This window comes from Atractosteus spatula, chromosome 17 (genome assembly GCF_055471065.1).
Source record: "Atractosteus spatula isolate fAtrSpa1 chromosome 17, fAtrSpa1.hap1, whole genome shotgun sequence".
NCBI lineage: Eukaryota > Metazoa > Chordata > Actinopteri > Semionotiformes > Lepisosteidae > Atractosteus > Atractosteus spatula.
The window spans coordinates 19,063,836-19,077,918 of record NC_142722.1 but is presented as its reverse complement, the minus strand read 5'-3'; the positions used below and the strand labels follow the sequence as shown (position 1 = coordinate 19,077,918).

Genomic DNA, 14,083 nt, shown 5'->3' with positions numbered 1-14,083 from the left:
CTCACACACACACAGGACACAGGCTCTCTCTCTCACACACACACAGGACACAGGCTCTCTCTCTCTCACACACACACAGGACACAGGCTCTCTCTCTCACACACACACAGGACACAGGCTCTCTCACACACACACAGGACACAGGCTCTCTCTCTCACACACACACAGGACACAGGCTCTCTCTCTCTCACACACACACAGGACACAGGCTCTCTCTCTCACACACACACACAGGACACAGGCTCTCTCTCACACACACACACAGGACACAGGCTCCCTCTCACACACACACACAGGACACAGACTTTCTCTCACACACACACACAGGACACAGGCTCTCTCTCACACACACACAGGACACAGGCTCTCTCTCTCACACACACACACAGGACACAGACTCTCTCTCTCACACACACACAGGACACAGGCTCTCTCTCTCACACACACACACAGGACACAGGCTCTCTCTCTCACACACACACAGGACACAGGCTCTCTCTCTCTCACACAGACAGGACACAGGCCACACACACGCTGACGTTTTTGGTTCACCCTTCTGCCAGGGGCATCTGATGTGTTCAGAAATGTATTTTTAAATTTAAAACTCAGCATGATAGCACTGTGCTGAACAGCCTGTCTGACAGTGAGCCAACTTGACTGCTGAGAGAGAGGATCAATACACTGGGCTGACAACAGGGCTGGATAAATGACACACAAAGAAAGGCAGCTCTCCGAACACACCACTGCAACCCCCTGAGCCACTGAGTACATTGCAGCCCAGGCCTGTAACACCAAGCCACAGAACACACTGCAGTCCAGCACTGTAACACTGAGCTACTGAGCACACTGCAGCCCAGCACACCGACACTGAGCTACTGAGCACACTGCAGCCCAGCACTGTAACACCGAGCTACTGAGCACACTGCAGCCCAGCACACCGACACTGAGCTACTGAACACACTGCAGCCCAGCACTGTAACACCGAGCTACTGAGCACACTGCAGCCCAGCACACCGACACTGAGCTACTGAGCACACTGCAGACCCGGCTTCTAACACTGAGCCATTGAATTCACTGCAGTCCAGTACACTGAAATTGAAGCTACTGAACACACTGCCTTCCAGGCCTGTAACCCTGTGCTACTGCACGACTGAACACAGTGCAGCAATTTCTCAGCACAAACTTGATGAGTCCCTCACAACAATGTTTCTGGTGAAGCTAGGACTATATTTTCCCGGGACGTGAAGTCAGGGTGTGTGAGTCAAGCAGGGAATGACCAGCAAGATCTCAAATGGGATTTTAAAGTACCATAATATTTGCTCCTACAGAGTGTAGTTGTACTATTTTTCTGCTGGTTCACCCTGTGTGGACTGTGGTCAGCGCTGTCGCAGTGGTACAGAAGTGAACTCTCACTGCACTGTTACGTCAGCAACACTCACTATCCAACATGCAGGGCGACAGCAGTGCAGCAGGACGTGAGCACAGCAGCTCGCTGTCTGCAGACTCAACATGCCCACTTGATAATTGTGTCCATTCTTATGTCAACAAAAAAAAACATTCCTTCAGAAACTGAAAAGCCAAGAGAGATTTTATTCTGCAGTTCTGCAAAACACTGACAAACAGATTTAATCTACAAATAACATCAGTAATATTTTTTGTGGTGAATATAACACAGCATGTTAATGTTATTAGTTTGATTCAGGGAAAATACATTAACCAGATATTCCCACATGACTTAGCTGAAAATGCACCACATGCCATTTAATAACACAATGTTCAGCATTGTACATCTACACTGAATTAAGATTTCATGTTGCATTACATTTCCATTAGTGTCCTATTAATTAATTGATTAAAAATGTGTGAAGGTTTCCTTCTTATCCACTGTCTGACCTTTACTGGTGACGGTTAATTACACTAATTGATGAACATGAGTCCACGCCAGGGGAGAGTGGTCTGGTCAGTTACAAGCCTCAATGATGATGCCAGGCCAGGTCTCCTCAGCCCAGAAAGCACAGAAGATCCCTGCTAGTGCGACAGTGTTTCAGACAGTTCCCTGTCCACAGCACCTGCGAACAGTGATCTTGATTACACACAGCTGAGCTTAATTAGCTGTGTGCCACACATTACGGCTGAGGTGGAAGAAAATTCAGTAACTGAACTGTGTCTCCTCACCCTGAGCCCGATAGTGAAACCGTGTCTCCTCACCCCGAGCCCGATGGTGAAACCGTGTCTCCTCACCCTGAGCCTGTAGGACTCTGTCCTGGGATCAGGCAGGAGGTCTGTGGTGGGTCGCACTGTGTGTGAGAACTTCCTCGCTGTGAAGGCTGTGAATGGGATGGGGGTGTGTGAGTGCCTGCTCGTCTCTGAGTGTCCCTGTATGACTCCACCACTGTCTGTGTCTCCTCCGCGCTGCCACTGATCAGACACTGCGAGAGGCTCTGTACCCTGCAGGGGAGAGACTCTAATTACTGACACCCTGAGGTGGGACAGGAATGAGCTGCAGGAGACTCTCTCACAGGACAGTTTTAATTACCAGATACTGGTTGCTGTAACGTTTATCATAATTGTTAGCTATTAATTTGCAGCAATTGTTCTAATGTAACATTCATCAGCGCATAGCTGGTAAAACTGCTCCAGTGATCTCAGAGAAATGACAGATTTCTCTCTTTCCATTTTGCCTCCAGTGACAGTGGTTGTAAATAAGATGATGAGAACATTCAAAGGGTCACGAGTGAGAGGAGAGTAGCCCACCATGCTAATTCGGGTGCTCCTAACTGATCCTCAGTGCTGGGCGCTTGTTCTACTCACCTGACAAAGCAACACTGACCATGTGGACTCCCCCAGAACTGGTAGGTGACACCTGCTAACTTGGCCTTTCACTGTCTCCAGGTCCCAACCCTCCACCACAGACCACGCCTGGGATACGTCTCCCATCTCCCTCCTCCTGCCCTCTGGAGATTTCCGGGCTCCAGAGCGGGATCAGTATTAACATGAAAAGCTGAAGACGTCTGCCGGACAGACACAGAGCAGGCCAGGTGTCTGAGCCCTGCAGCGACGTGGACATACCGCAGCTCCTGTGCAGATTGAGGAGGAGTGTGGATGCAGGGTGACAGATTGTGTTTGTCGCTTTTGCTCCGTGCCCACACCCCTCCATGTCTTTCCTCCCTCTCTCTGTCTCTTCCCTCCATCCGTGTCCCTGTGTGTGTGTGTGTGTGTGTGTGTGTGTGTGTGTGTGTGTGTGTGCGTGCGCGCGTGTGTGATGGATGCTGTGTCACGCTGACCCAGTTGCTATAAATAAGCGGTCCGAGCAGCAGTGGAGCGGCGCGCCCAGAGGAGACAGCCGCTGCGTGCGGCTGGGGTTCGAAGACACACTGAGCGCGTGGGCGCTGCCGGGCACAGCTCACATGGAATTCTGGTGCCAGTGGAACGCTTCACCTGGGAACGTGTCTGACCTCCCCACAGACCCTGGAAAGTCCTATAAGTCTCAGCCCGGGATCAGGGACAACAATCAAGCCTTCAATCTCAAGAAGTGTGAGAAAAGCAGGCCTGCATCAGAGCTGAGAGGCCGCAGGGCAGGGTGGCATGCTGCTGTTTAACAATGCTGTGTGATCCCCCCAGCCTGCCAGCCTGCAGGAGATGAAGGGCTGTCAGACACAGAAACTGTCTCTCCCTCCGCAGTCTCTCCCCAGAATCTCACTTTGAATTATTGATGGGCTTATCTGAAGTCTGACATGGGGAGAGGGCTCTGTTTCCCCTCTGGAGAGGAAGAAGCAACTGCTAAGCAAACATCTACACACTACTCACATTACACACACTGTATGCACACACTACTCACACACGCACACTACTCACATTACACACACTGTACTCACACACACTCACACACACACACTACTCACAGCACACACACTGTACTCACACACTACTCACATTACACACACTGTACGCACACACTACTCACACACACTCACACACTACTCACACCACACACACTGTACTCACATACTACTCACATTACACACACTGTACGCACCCACTACTCACACACACTCACACACACACACACACACACTACTTACAGCACACACTGTACTCACACACTACTCACATTACACACACTGTACTCACACACTACTCACACACACTTACACACTACTCATATTACACACTATACTCTCACACTACTCACAGCACACACACACTATTCACATTACACACACTGTACTCACAGTACACACTCACACTAGTCACATTACACACACTACTCACATTACACACACTACTCACAGCATACTTACACTACTGACATTACACACACTATACACAAACTACTCAAAGCATACTCACACTGCACACAGTACATTCACACTATACACACAAAACAGATTATTTACACTACACACAGAAAACTCCGATAGAATGTACTGTATAATACTTGTAAACTACACATAAAATCTTCATTGCACATGTACACAGGTACCAAAAGCACATTTTAACAAAGACACACATTTGTGTGTATTTCCAGAGTGTGAATAGAATTAATGCAGTGTCTGAAAAAGGCATCAATCCTTTTGCAGCCTGGAGAACACAGGGGATCACACAACAGCCCTCACCCAAAACACACATTATCATCAAAACCAATTAATCTCAATTAACACAGTTAGCACTAGAGAGAGAGTCATTAGCACTTTTAAGAATCAAGCAGTCAGTCTGGATGAGAGAGAACAGGAGATCAGAAGAGACGGAGCAGAGACAGAGTGGAATTGGTCCCCCTCGCACTGTCTGCTCTCGCCAGACACACACACAACCAGGAGCACAACGTGATGACCACAGGCTGGCCATAGAAAGAGGATACAGACAGACCTATCAGCCCAGAGATCACAGCTATATAACCAGAGAGATGCCAGGAGAGAGAGGTTGAGAGAGCTCTGCTTTCTGCTACACAGGTATACAGACATGTGGGAACTGTTTTTCCCCAGAATGAAAACCTGTCTTATCTCTTACCACTGTCTACCAGACTCCGGACTGATCAGGGTCACTCTGGGAGAGGAGACACAGCCTGAGGGTCAGAGACAGAGCTACTGCTGGACACACACAGGCCAGTCCAGGAACATTCCTGACCTGGCTTTCCTTTTTCTTTCAGTGTAAAAGGTTATTATGCTTGTTAATTATTTTGTACCCAATTCTGGATCAAGGAAGAGAGAAAACAGAGAGTGTGAGGGACAAACTGAGGGAGCACACAGAGTGAGAGAGACACAGGGAGTGAGAGAGACGGACACAGGGAGTGAGAGAGACACAGAGTGAGATGGACACAGGGAGTGAGAGAGACATAGACAGACCGGCTGGATTACTGTATCAAACATCCAGGCACTTACAGCTCACTAAGCTTCTCTGTTTCCATTGTTTTCTGGTCTGTTTACTTTCAGCTGAAGCTGTCATCCTCTTAGCTCCGTGTGATGCTCCTATGCCAGCCCTGAACCTGCCCAGCACTAATCCTGCTGCACTGTGCTCAGGGAAACACTGATCCTCCTGTCATCACTCCTCCAGCCTCGACACACAGCAGCACGGTCCTTCTGCTCACCTCATCTCAAACACAAGGGGAAAAGACACAAAGCTGGAGATTCTTACAGGACTCTTTAAGATTTCAGTCCTGTGTCTGCTGTGCAGATGGATTCAAAATCACATCTTGAGAGCCTCATGTTGCTTTAACTACAGAACTGCATGATGAGCCTAAACCTAACCTGTGCCAGGTCTCAGTGCGCTGTGAACTGGGGTCTCAGTGTCCTGTGAACTGGGGTCTCAGTGTCCTGTGAACTGGGGTCTCAGTGCGCTGTGAACTGGGGTCTCAGTGTCCTGTGAACTGGGGTCTCAGTGTCCTGTGAACTGGGGTCTCAGTGCGCTTTGAACTGGGGTCTCAGTACCCTGTAACACTCATCCTCAGTCTCCTCGGTAAGCGCAGGCTGGAGATCCCTGGAGAAATGGACTGTTTGTTTGCTTACAAGATCTTTAATTGCAAAGGACAGAGCAGCAAAGCGCTCAAAGAGGCAGACACTGGCTCTGCCGCCCTCTCCCTCTCTCTGCTGTTCCTGCTGACCTGATCTCCGCCTCACTCACTCTCCTCGGCTGAAGGGATGAGCTGCACTCTGCACTCTGAATACAAGGCAGGAGAGGCGTGTGTGAATGACTGAAGGCCACAAGCACGGAGGCGATTTTGTTCTGCTGTGCCTAAGTCATTTGGCATTGTTGAAGGTAGAGTGAAGGGAAAGAAGAATGATACACACCACAGACAGACAGAGATGGGGACAGAGGGGAGCATAACCAGAAATCCTCTGTGCTCGACAGCAGACTAGATTAAATGTGTAATTGTCTCGCACTCTGTATCAGACAACATTACAAGACTCTTGATCCTGAGAACATTAAAAGCTCCCCTGTCACCTGGAGAGAGAGGCACTTTCTCTGCAGGAAATGAGGCATCTTGCAGAGCTGCGCCTGGCTCTCTCACAGAATACCCACATGCTCTCTGCCAGATTACCCCCTGGGGCAGCTTTCTTTCAGAACCTGTCACTGAGAGAGCATGACAACCCCGCTGATGGCCAGGCTTGAACAGCCCCGCTTGTCATTAGCACAGGCAGGCAGCCAGAGCCCCACACAACAGGATAGACAGGGGGAGAGAGGTGGAGACAGAGAGAGAAGGAGAGGGAAAGAGAGAGAGGGAGAGAGAGAGAGGTAAACAGGGAGAGGGAAAGAGAGTGTGTCCCAGTGGGACAAGCACCACACAAACTGGAATGCTACAGAATCCTAAACAGACAATACACACTAGCTGAATATCTGATCAGGGTAAGAGACAGCAGAAGAAACAAAGAGACAGCAAAAAGAAACAGACCCTGTTAAAGTACAGGCTCAGTGACCACTATCTGGCCATAGAAACTGGACACAGGCAGACCTGGCTGCCCAGAGAGGACAGGCTGTGCTCCCACTGCCAGCGGGGAGAAGCAGAGGCAGAGAGAGGAAAGGAAAGAGAGAGTGGGATAGATGATAGATAAGACATACCCTGCTACTGAGGAATAAATAGATCATAAATTCTTCTTGATATTGAACATGTTGTGCTCATTCCTCCACAAGCCTGTTTTACAGGTTGTCTATAATATGGCGATCTGGCCAGCAGTGCTGGAGCTGGAGGGAACTGTCCACAGAGCCGTGGTTCTGAAATGCGCTCCGGATTCCGAGCCGTGCTCACAAAGCGTCAGTGTTCAGGCTGGGCGATTAGTGGGATGAGGCTCCTTTTGTTCAGCAGCTCTGCGGCATTCCAACTCCAGCAATGGAGCCAGCAGAAACTTATTAACACGTTAACTGCTTGCCTGCCAGTCAGCTATTCCTCACGTCTTTTAACAAAATTCTCATGGATAACTTAATAACACAACCTCTCCAGACCATCTCCACTTCACCACGATAAGAACGAGCTATTTCAAGATCATAATCCAAGAAAAGGATTTTTACCATGTGCTCCTGCCTCCTCTCTCTCCCCATATTGTTATTTCCACTGTAGTTTCCTCTAATAACTGTCGATTGAATTATGGGATAAATTATACCTTCCCTTGAACCTTTGTCTAAACCCTAACTGCTCACACAGGGAAGCACTTTGAGTTTGAGAGGAAGCGAGAGACACAGAGCAATACTAGAGAAACGCACCAATCTGGCCACACTGGTCCTGTGAGGCTGACATTGTGCACTGTGTTTCAACCAAGCTCTTGGCTGAAGCCTGTCCAGTCTATCCTGGTCAGTGCACTGTCTACTGGGCACACAGTTTGTCCAGTCTCTCCCCTCGTCAGTGTGCAGGTAACCTGTCCAGTCTCTCCTGGTCAGTGGTCAATCAGAGGAGCCTGTCCAGTCTGTCCTGGTCAGTGGTCAGTCTGAGAGGAGCTTGTTCAGTCTCTCCTGATCAGTGGTCAGACTGAGGAGCCTGTCCAGTCTCTCCTGCTCAGTGGTCAGTCAGAGGAGCCTGTCCAGTCTCTCCTGGTCAGGGTGCGGGCTGCCTATCTCAGCAGCAGGCTGCCTGTGAACACATCTCGCCTGCTGTCTCACTGCCTCACTAACCCCCAGGGCTCAGAGCCAGAGGACGTCATTACAGCAATTAGGTGAGAGAAGGGAGAAGTGGGAAATGAATAAAGATATGAGACTAATTTGCCTCAGGGAGACCAAAGCACTTTTCATCTGTGAGAGAGGCAGGGAAGTGCAGAAGGACAGTGGGGTACAGCACCATCAGCAGCCCTCTCTCTGGCCAGCTGCCCTTTGTGTGAGCCTGTGGAAACGAGCCCTGCGAGCTCCACCACTCCTAAGAGCTCAACAAGGAGCAGACAGCAGCACCAGCGCAGACGAGGCAGAGATGAGCCGGTGCTACAGGCAGGTAAGAGAAACATGTTTCCAGGCCTGATGGCTTCTACCAGTGTTCTTTACAGGACACTAACACACTCCCCCCCACCTCTGGCAAGACAGGGGCAACTCCCACAGAACGGTGTCACTGGGGCCACTGACCCCAGTCACTCCACACCAGTGAGACTGACAGCTGCTACTCACAGACTGGACACCTGGGGCCACTGACCCCAGTCACTCCACACCAGTGAGACTGACAGCTGCTACTCACAGACTGGACACCTGGGGCCACTGACCCCAGTCACTCCACACCAGTGAGACTGACAGCTGCTACTCACAGACTGGACACCTGGGGCCACTGACCCCAGTCACTCCACACCAGTGAGACTGTAGGCTGTTACTCAGACAGCAATGGAATCAATAATTAGAACAAATAAAAATAAAAAAGCAAACAGAATGGTAGGATATAGAGTAAAAAATGAAGAATTTATATCAGGAGAAATTGTCTTATAATTGTACAATGTACCAGTAAGATCTCATTTACAGTGCTGTGTAAAATGTCGGCTCTCTGTCCAGGGCCTGTCCTTGTTCTGTGTCGGTCTGCATCACTTCAACTTTACAGAGACCAAAATAACCCCAAGACAAAGCTCAGCAGAGTCTGATCGAGTCAGGAAGGAAAGGCGCCTGCCCAGCCGAGCAGTTCATGCAACGAGAGAAGTCAGTTGTGCAGCTGTGCAGCCTAAACGTGACCTCTGGTCTCGCTGTCTGTCCCACCCATCTCTTTGAGGCCCAGGACAGCTGGACAGAGCCCAGGGAATCCACACAACCCTCCAGAACAGCACAGCCAAGTCACAGAGTCGGCCATTGGACTTCCAGATCACACAGAGGCACACAGGCACGCGATCTGATCACAGATCCACAGGCACACAATCTGATCACAGATCACACAGAGGCACACAGGCTCGCGATCTGATCACAGATCCACAGGCACACAATCTGATCACAGATCACACAGAGGCACACAGGCTCGCGATCTGATCACAGATCACACAGAGGCACACAGGCACGCGATCTGATCACAGATCACACAAAGGCACACAATCTGATCACAGATCACACAGAGGCACACAGGGATGCAATCTGATCACAGATCACACAGAGGCACACAGGCACGCGATCTGATCACAGATCCACAGGCACACAATCTGATCACAGATCACACAGAGGCACACAGGCTCGCGATCCGATCACAGATCACACAGAGGCACACAGGCACGCGATCTGATCACAGATCACACAGAGGCACACAATCTGATCACAGATCACACAGAGGCACACAGGCACGCGATCTGATCACAGATCACACAGAGGCACACAGGCACGCGATCTGATCACAGATCACACAGAGGCACACAGGCACGCGATCTGATCACAGATCACACAGAGGCACACAGGGATGCAATCTGATCACAGATCACACAGAGGCACACAGGCACGCGATCTGATCACAGATCCCACAGAGGCACACAGGGATGCGATCTGATCACAGATCACACAGGCACGTAATCTGATCACAAATCACACAGAGGCACACAGAGGCACGATCTGATCACAAATGAGGCGCACAGATACGCGATCCAATCACAGGTCACAGGTCCACTCAGCTTGTCTCTGCTCTCCTGCTGTCGGACCTGCTGCCCCCGGCCAGCGATATTATGCTGTTGTTGTTCTGGGCAGCCAGGTGTGTGCTCTGTCCTGGTCCTCGTGTGCGTTCACAGCTCGAGGAGCAGACAGTGAGCCTCTCAGACAACAGCACTCTGTCACTGTTGTGATTGGAAATGTTCTGCTAATTGATATTTCTTGGGCAACACAGTAATTTATTGGCCATGCCAATCAAGTTCGTTGAAAATCAATTTGAAACAGCAGCCGAAGGAACCAGATGTGTGAATCCCAGTGTGTTGACCCCTCGTTATCTCCCTGTGATAAAGGGGGAGCTGCCTGTTAGCAGCACACAGTGTCTGCTGACCTGATGACAACTGCGGCCATCGCTTAATGACCTAATTATTCAGCTGTGCGAGCAGGAGCTGATCGAGGGCCGTGTGGGAGCAGCAGGAGAGACTGTAGGATCAGAGCACAGAGCACAGCTGGAGATACAGGCTGTTAACAATCTGAAGTCTGCAGGGAGGAGCTTCAAGTCATTAATTTTCCCTACAGTTCAGGCAGTCCATAATGTAAATGAATTCATCGTCTGCCACATTTAGAAAGACAAAGCATATTTAAGAAACAAAGCCAATCTCATGTTCTATGGATTGTGTATGTTTATTCCACATGGCCTGTAAGAGTCTAGAGCCCTGTGACTGGGCTGTGTCAGTGTGCTGGACTCCACAGGGACTAGAAGAGTCTAGAGCCCTGTGACTGGACTGTGTCAGTGTACTGGACTCCACAGGGACTAGAGGAGTCTAGAGCCTGTGACTGGGCTGTGTCGGTGTCCCGGACTCCAGTGTAAGAGTCTAGAGCTGTATCTGTGTCGGTGTACTGGACTCCAGTGTAAGAGTCTAGAGCTGTATCTGTGTGGGTGTACTGGACTCCAGTGTAAGAGTCTAGAGCTGTATCTGTGTCGGTGTACTGGACTCCAGTGTAAGAGTCTAGAGCTGTATCTGTGTCGGTGTACTGGACTCCAGTGTAAGAGTCTAGAGCTGTATCTGTGTCGGTGTACTGGACTCCAGTGTAAGAGTCTAGAGCTGTATCTGTGTCGGTGTCCCGGACTCCAGTGTAAGAGTCTAGAGCTGTATCTGTGTCGGTGTACTGGACTCCAGTGTAAGAGTCTAGAGCTGTATCTGTGTGGGTGTACTGGACTCCAGTGTAAGAGTCTAGAGCTGTATCTGTGTGGGTGTACTGGACTCCAGTGTAAGAGTCTAGAGCTGTATCTGTGTCGGTGTCCCGGACTCCAGTGTAAGAGTCTAGAGCTGTATCTGTGTCGGTGTACTGGACTCCAGTGTAAGAGTCTAGAGCTGTATCTGTGTCGGTGTACTGGACTCCAGTGTAAGAGTCTAGAGCTGTATCTGTGTCGGTGTCCCGGACTCCAGTGTAAGAGTCTAGAGCTGTATCTGTGTCGGTGTACTGGACTCCAGTGTAAGAGTCTAGAGCTGTATCTGTGTGGGTGTACTGGACTCCAGTGTAAGAGTCTAGAGCTGTATCTGTGTCGGTGTACTGGACTCCAGTGTAAGAGTCTAGAGCTGTATCTGTGTCGGTGTCCCGGACTCCAGTGTAAGAGTCTAGAGCTGTATCTGTGTCGGTGTACTGGACTCCAGTGTAAGAGTCTAGAGCTGTATCTGTGTCGGTGTACTGGACTCCAGTGTAAGAGTCTAGAGCTGTATCTGTGTCGGTGTACTGGACTCCAGTGTAAGAGTCTAGAGCTGTATCTGTGTCGGTGTCCCGGACTCCAGTGTAAGAGTCTAGAGCTGTATCTGTGTCGGTGTCCCGGACTCCAGTGTAAGAGTCTAGAGCTGTATCTGTGTCGGTGTACTGGACTCCAGTGTAAGAGTCTAGAGCTGTATCTGTGTCGGTGTACTGGACTCCAGTGTAAGAGTCTAGAGCTGTATCTGTGTCGGTGTCCCGGACTCCAGTGTAAGAGTCTAGAGCTGTATCTGTGTCGGTGTACTGGACTCCAGTGTAAGAGTCTAGAGCTGTATCTGTGTCGGTGTACTGGACTCCAGTGTAAGAGTCTAGAGCTGTATCTGTGTCGGTGTACTGGACTCCAGTGTAAGAGTCTAGAGCTGTATCTGTGTCGGTGTCCCGGACTCCAGTGTAAGAGTCTAGAGCTGTATCTGTGTCGGTGTCCCGGACTCCAGTGTAAGAGTCTAGAGCTGTATCTGTGTCGGTGTACTGGACTCCAGTGTAAGAGTCTAGAGCTGTATCTGTGTCGGAGCACTCCACTCGTGCTGTAAGCTACTGCAATGTTTTTTTTCTATTATTTGCCTTGGAGGTTTTAGAATACCGATCGTTTTACACAGGTAGTGTAGATAAGAAGAATAAACGTTGCAAATTGAGTTTCAAGAACATCGACGCCTCTAACAGAAGCGCGCGTCACTTCATGCACGTTGTGCAGCTCGTGTTAGACATCTCCCCGCGTGCCGCCGAGCGCCGGCTCGCGCCGCAGTCACAGCGGTCCGTGAAGACCGCAGGCCCGCGCGTGCACATGGACACGGGGCTCCACGCGCTTGCCCTGGCTCGGGGGGACACGCGCGGCGAGGAGGATCCCGGACTGCACGTCGCGCTCAGCCCCGGCCCCCGCGATCAGTCAGAGCGGATCAATAGCTCGGTCCCTCGGGGTGCAGGGGTCCGGGCGCTGTGAGTCAGCGGGGTCTCCGCGCAGCCCCGCCTCTCCCAGCCCGCGGGAGCGGGTCTCCCGGGAGTCGGGGGTTTCTGGCCACTCGCGCACTTCCAGATCGCACAGTCTGGTCACGGAGAGCGGCGCAACTTCGAGTAAACAGGCCCGCGACCCGGCAGAGTGAAGGTGACTCCCCGCCCGTCCGACCCGCCTCTCCCCGCCACAGGCACGCCGGACCAGAACCAGAACCGAGCCGCTTACCTTGGGCCAGCCCGAGTCCCCACAGCAGCCCCAGCCAGAAGACGGCTCTCCGGACCCCGCGCCCGAGCCGACACGGAGCGCGCATGTTCCGGGCCGGGCCGGAGCAGCCCGGTGCCGCCCGAGCCCCTTGGCCGCTGTCTGACGCTGCGGATGCGGGCGACGGGACAGCCGCTCGCCGGGTCGGGTCGCTGCGCTGCGTTTCTTCCATCGCTCGGCTGGACTGAGCGCTGCAGTGCGCGGCTGCCTGCTCCTGCCTCTCTCTCCCTCTCCCTCTCCCTCTCTCTCTCTCCCTCTCTCTCTCTCTCCCTCTCCCTCTCTCTCCCTCTCCCTCTCTCTCCCACACAGACACGCACACCCCCCTCCCTCTCGCTCGCGGAAGCTGAAGCTTTTAAATCTCCACGGCTCGAGGGCCGGTGGGCTGCGTGCTGGTGGGGAGGGAGACCCGCACCGTGTCCACAGAGCTGACCACAGCGGTCAGCCCAGCTGCCCCACTGGCCTGTCCACTGCAGGCCAGTGGTCAGCCCAGTGCAATAGCCGCCCCCTTCCCACCGCTGTCCGGCAGGCAGGTGATCACCCCGGGACCCGATCGGGGTGCTCTTGATAACAGCGCGAGCTGGTCCCCCCAGCTCTCCACGGGCCTGAGATCAGGCGACGATGTGCTCAGCAGTCAGAGTCACTCCAGTGAGTCACTGTCAGGAATGATCACACCAGGAATGCGTCGCCAGTATCCGCAGTCCGGATGTTGTTTTCCAAGAGGACACCTGCGGGAAGAGAGGGAGAAGAGGCTCCCCAGAATGCCCACACACTAGCACAGCCCTGTGCCCTTCTCCCCTCCTCTTCCTCACCCTGCGCCCACAGGGAGCCTGGGGCTCTTTCCCAGGACACAGAGGCTGGACAGGGGATAGTGGACAGCGGACAGCAGACAGGGGATAGTGAACAGCAGACAGTGGATATTGGACAGCAGACAGCAGACAGGGGATAGTGGACAGCGGACAGCAGACAGGGGATAGCGGACAGCAGACAGTGAATATTGGACAGCAGACAGCAAACAGGGGATAGTGGACAGCGGACAGCAGACAGTGGATATTGGACAGCGGACAGCAGACAGTGGATATTGGA

At 51.8% G+C, this 14,083-nt stretch overlaps 1 protein-coding gene across 1 annotated transcript in view; it reads right to left on the bottom strand.

Moving 5' to 3' along the window:
• Positions 1-13,251, bottom strand: part of sez6l (seizure related 6 homolog (mouse)-like) — a 30,314-nt gene extending 17,063 nt beyond the window's left edge. The window contains exon 1 of the mRNA XM_088935498.1: positions 12,965-13,251. Within this exon, the coding sequence (XP_088791624.1) occupies positions 12,965-13,172 (208 nt within the window). The 5' untranslated portion in view covers positions 13,173-13,251. The remainder of the gene's footprint in view (positions 1-12,964) is intronic.
• Positions 13,252-14,083: the final 832 nt, after the last annotated feature.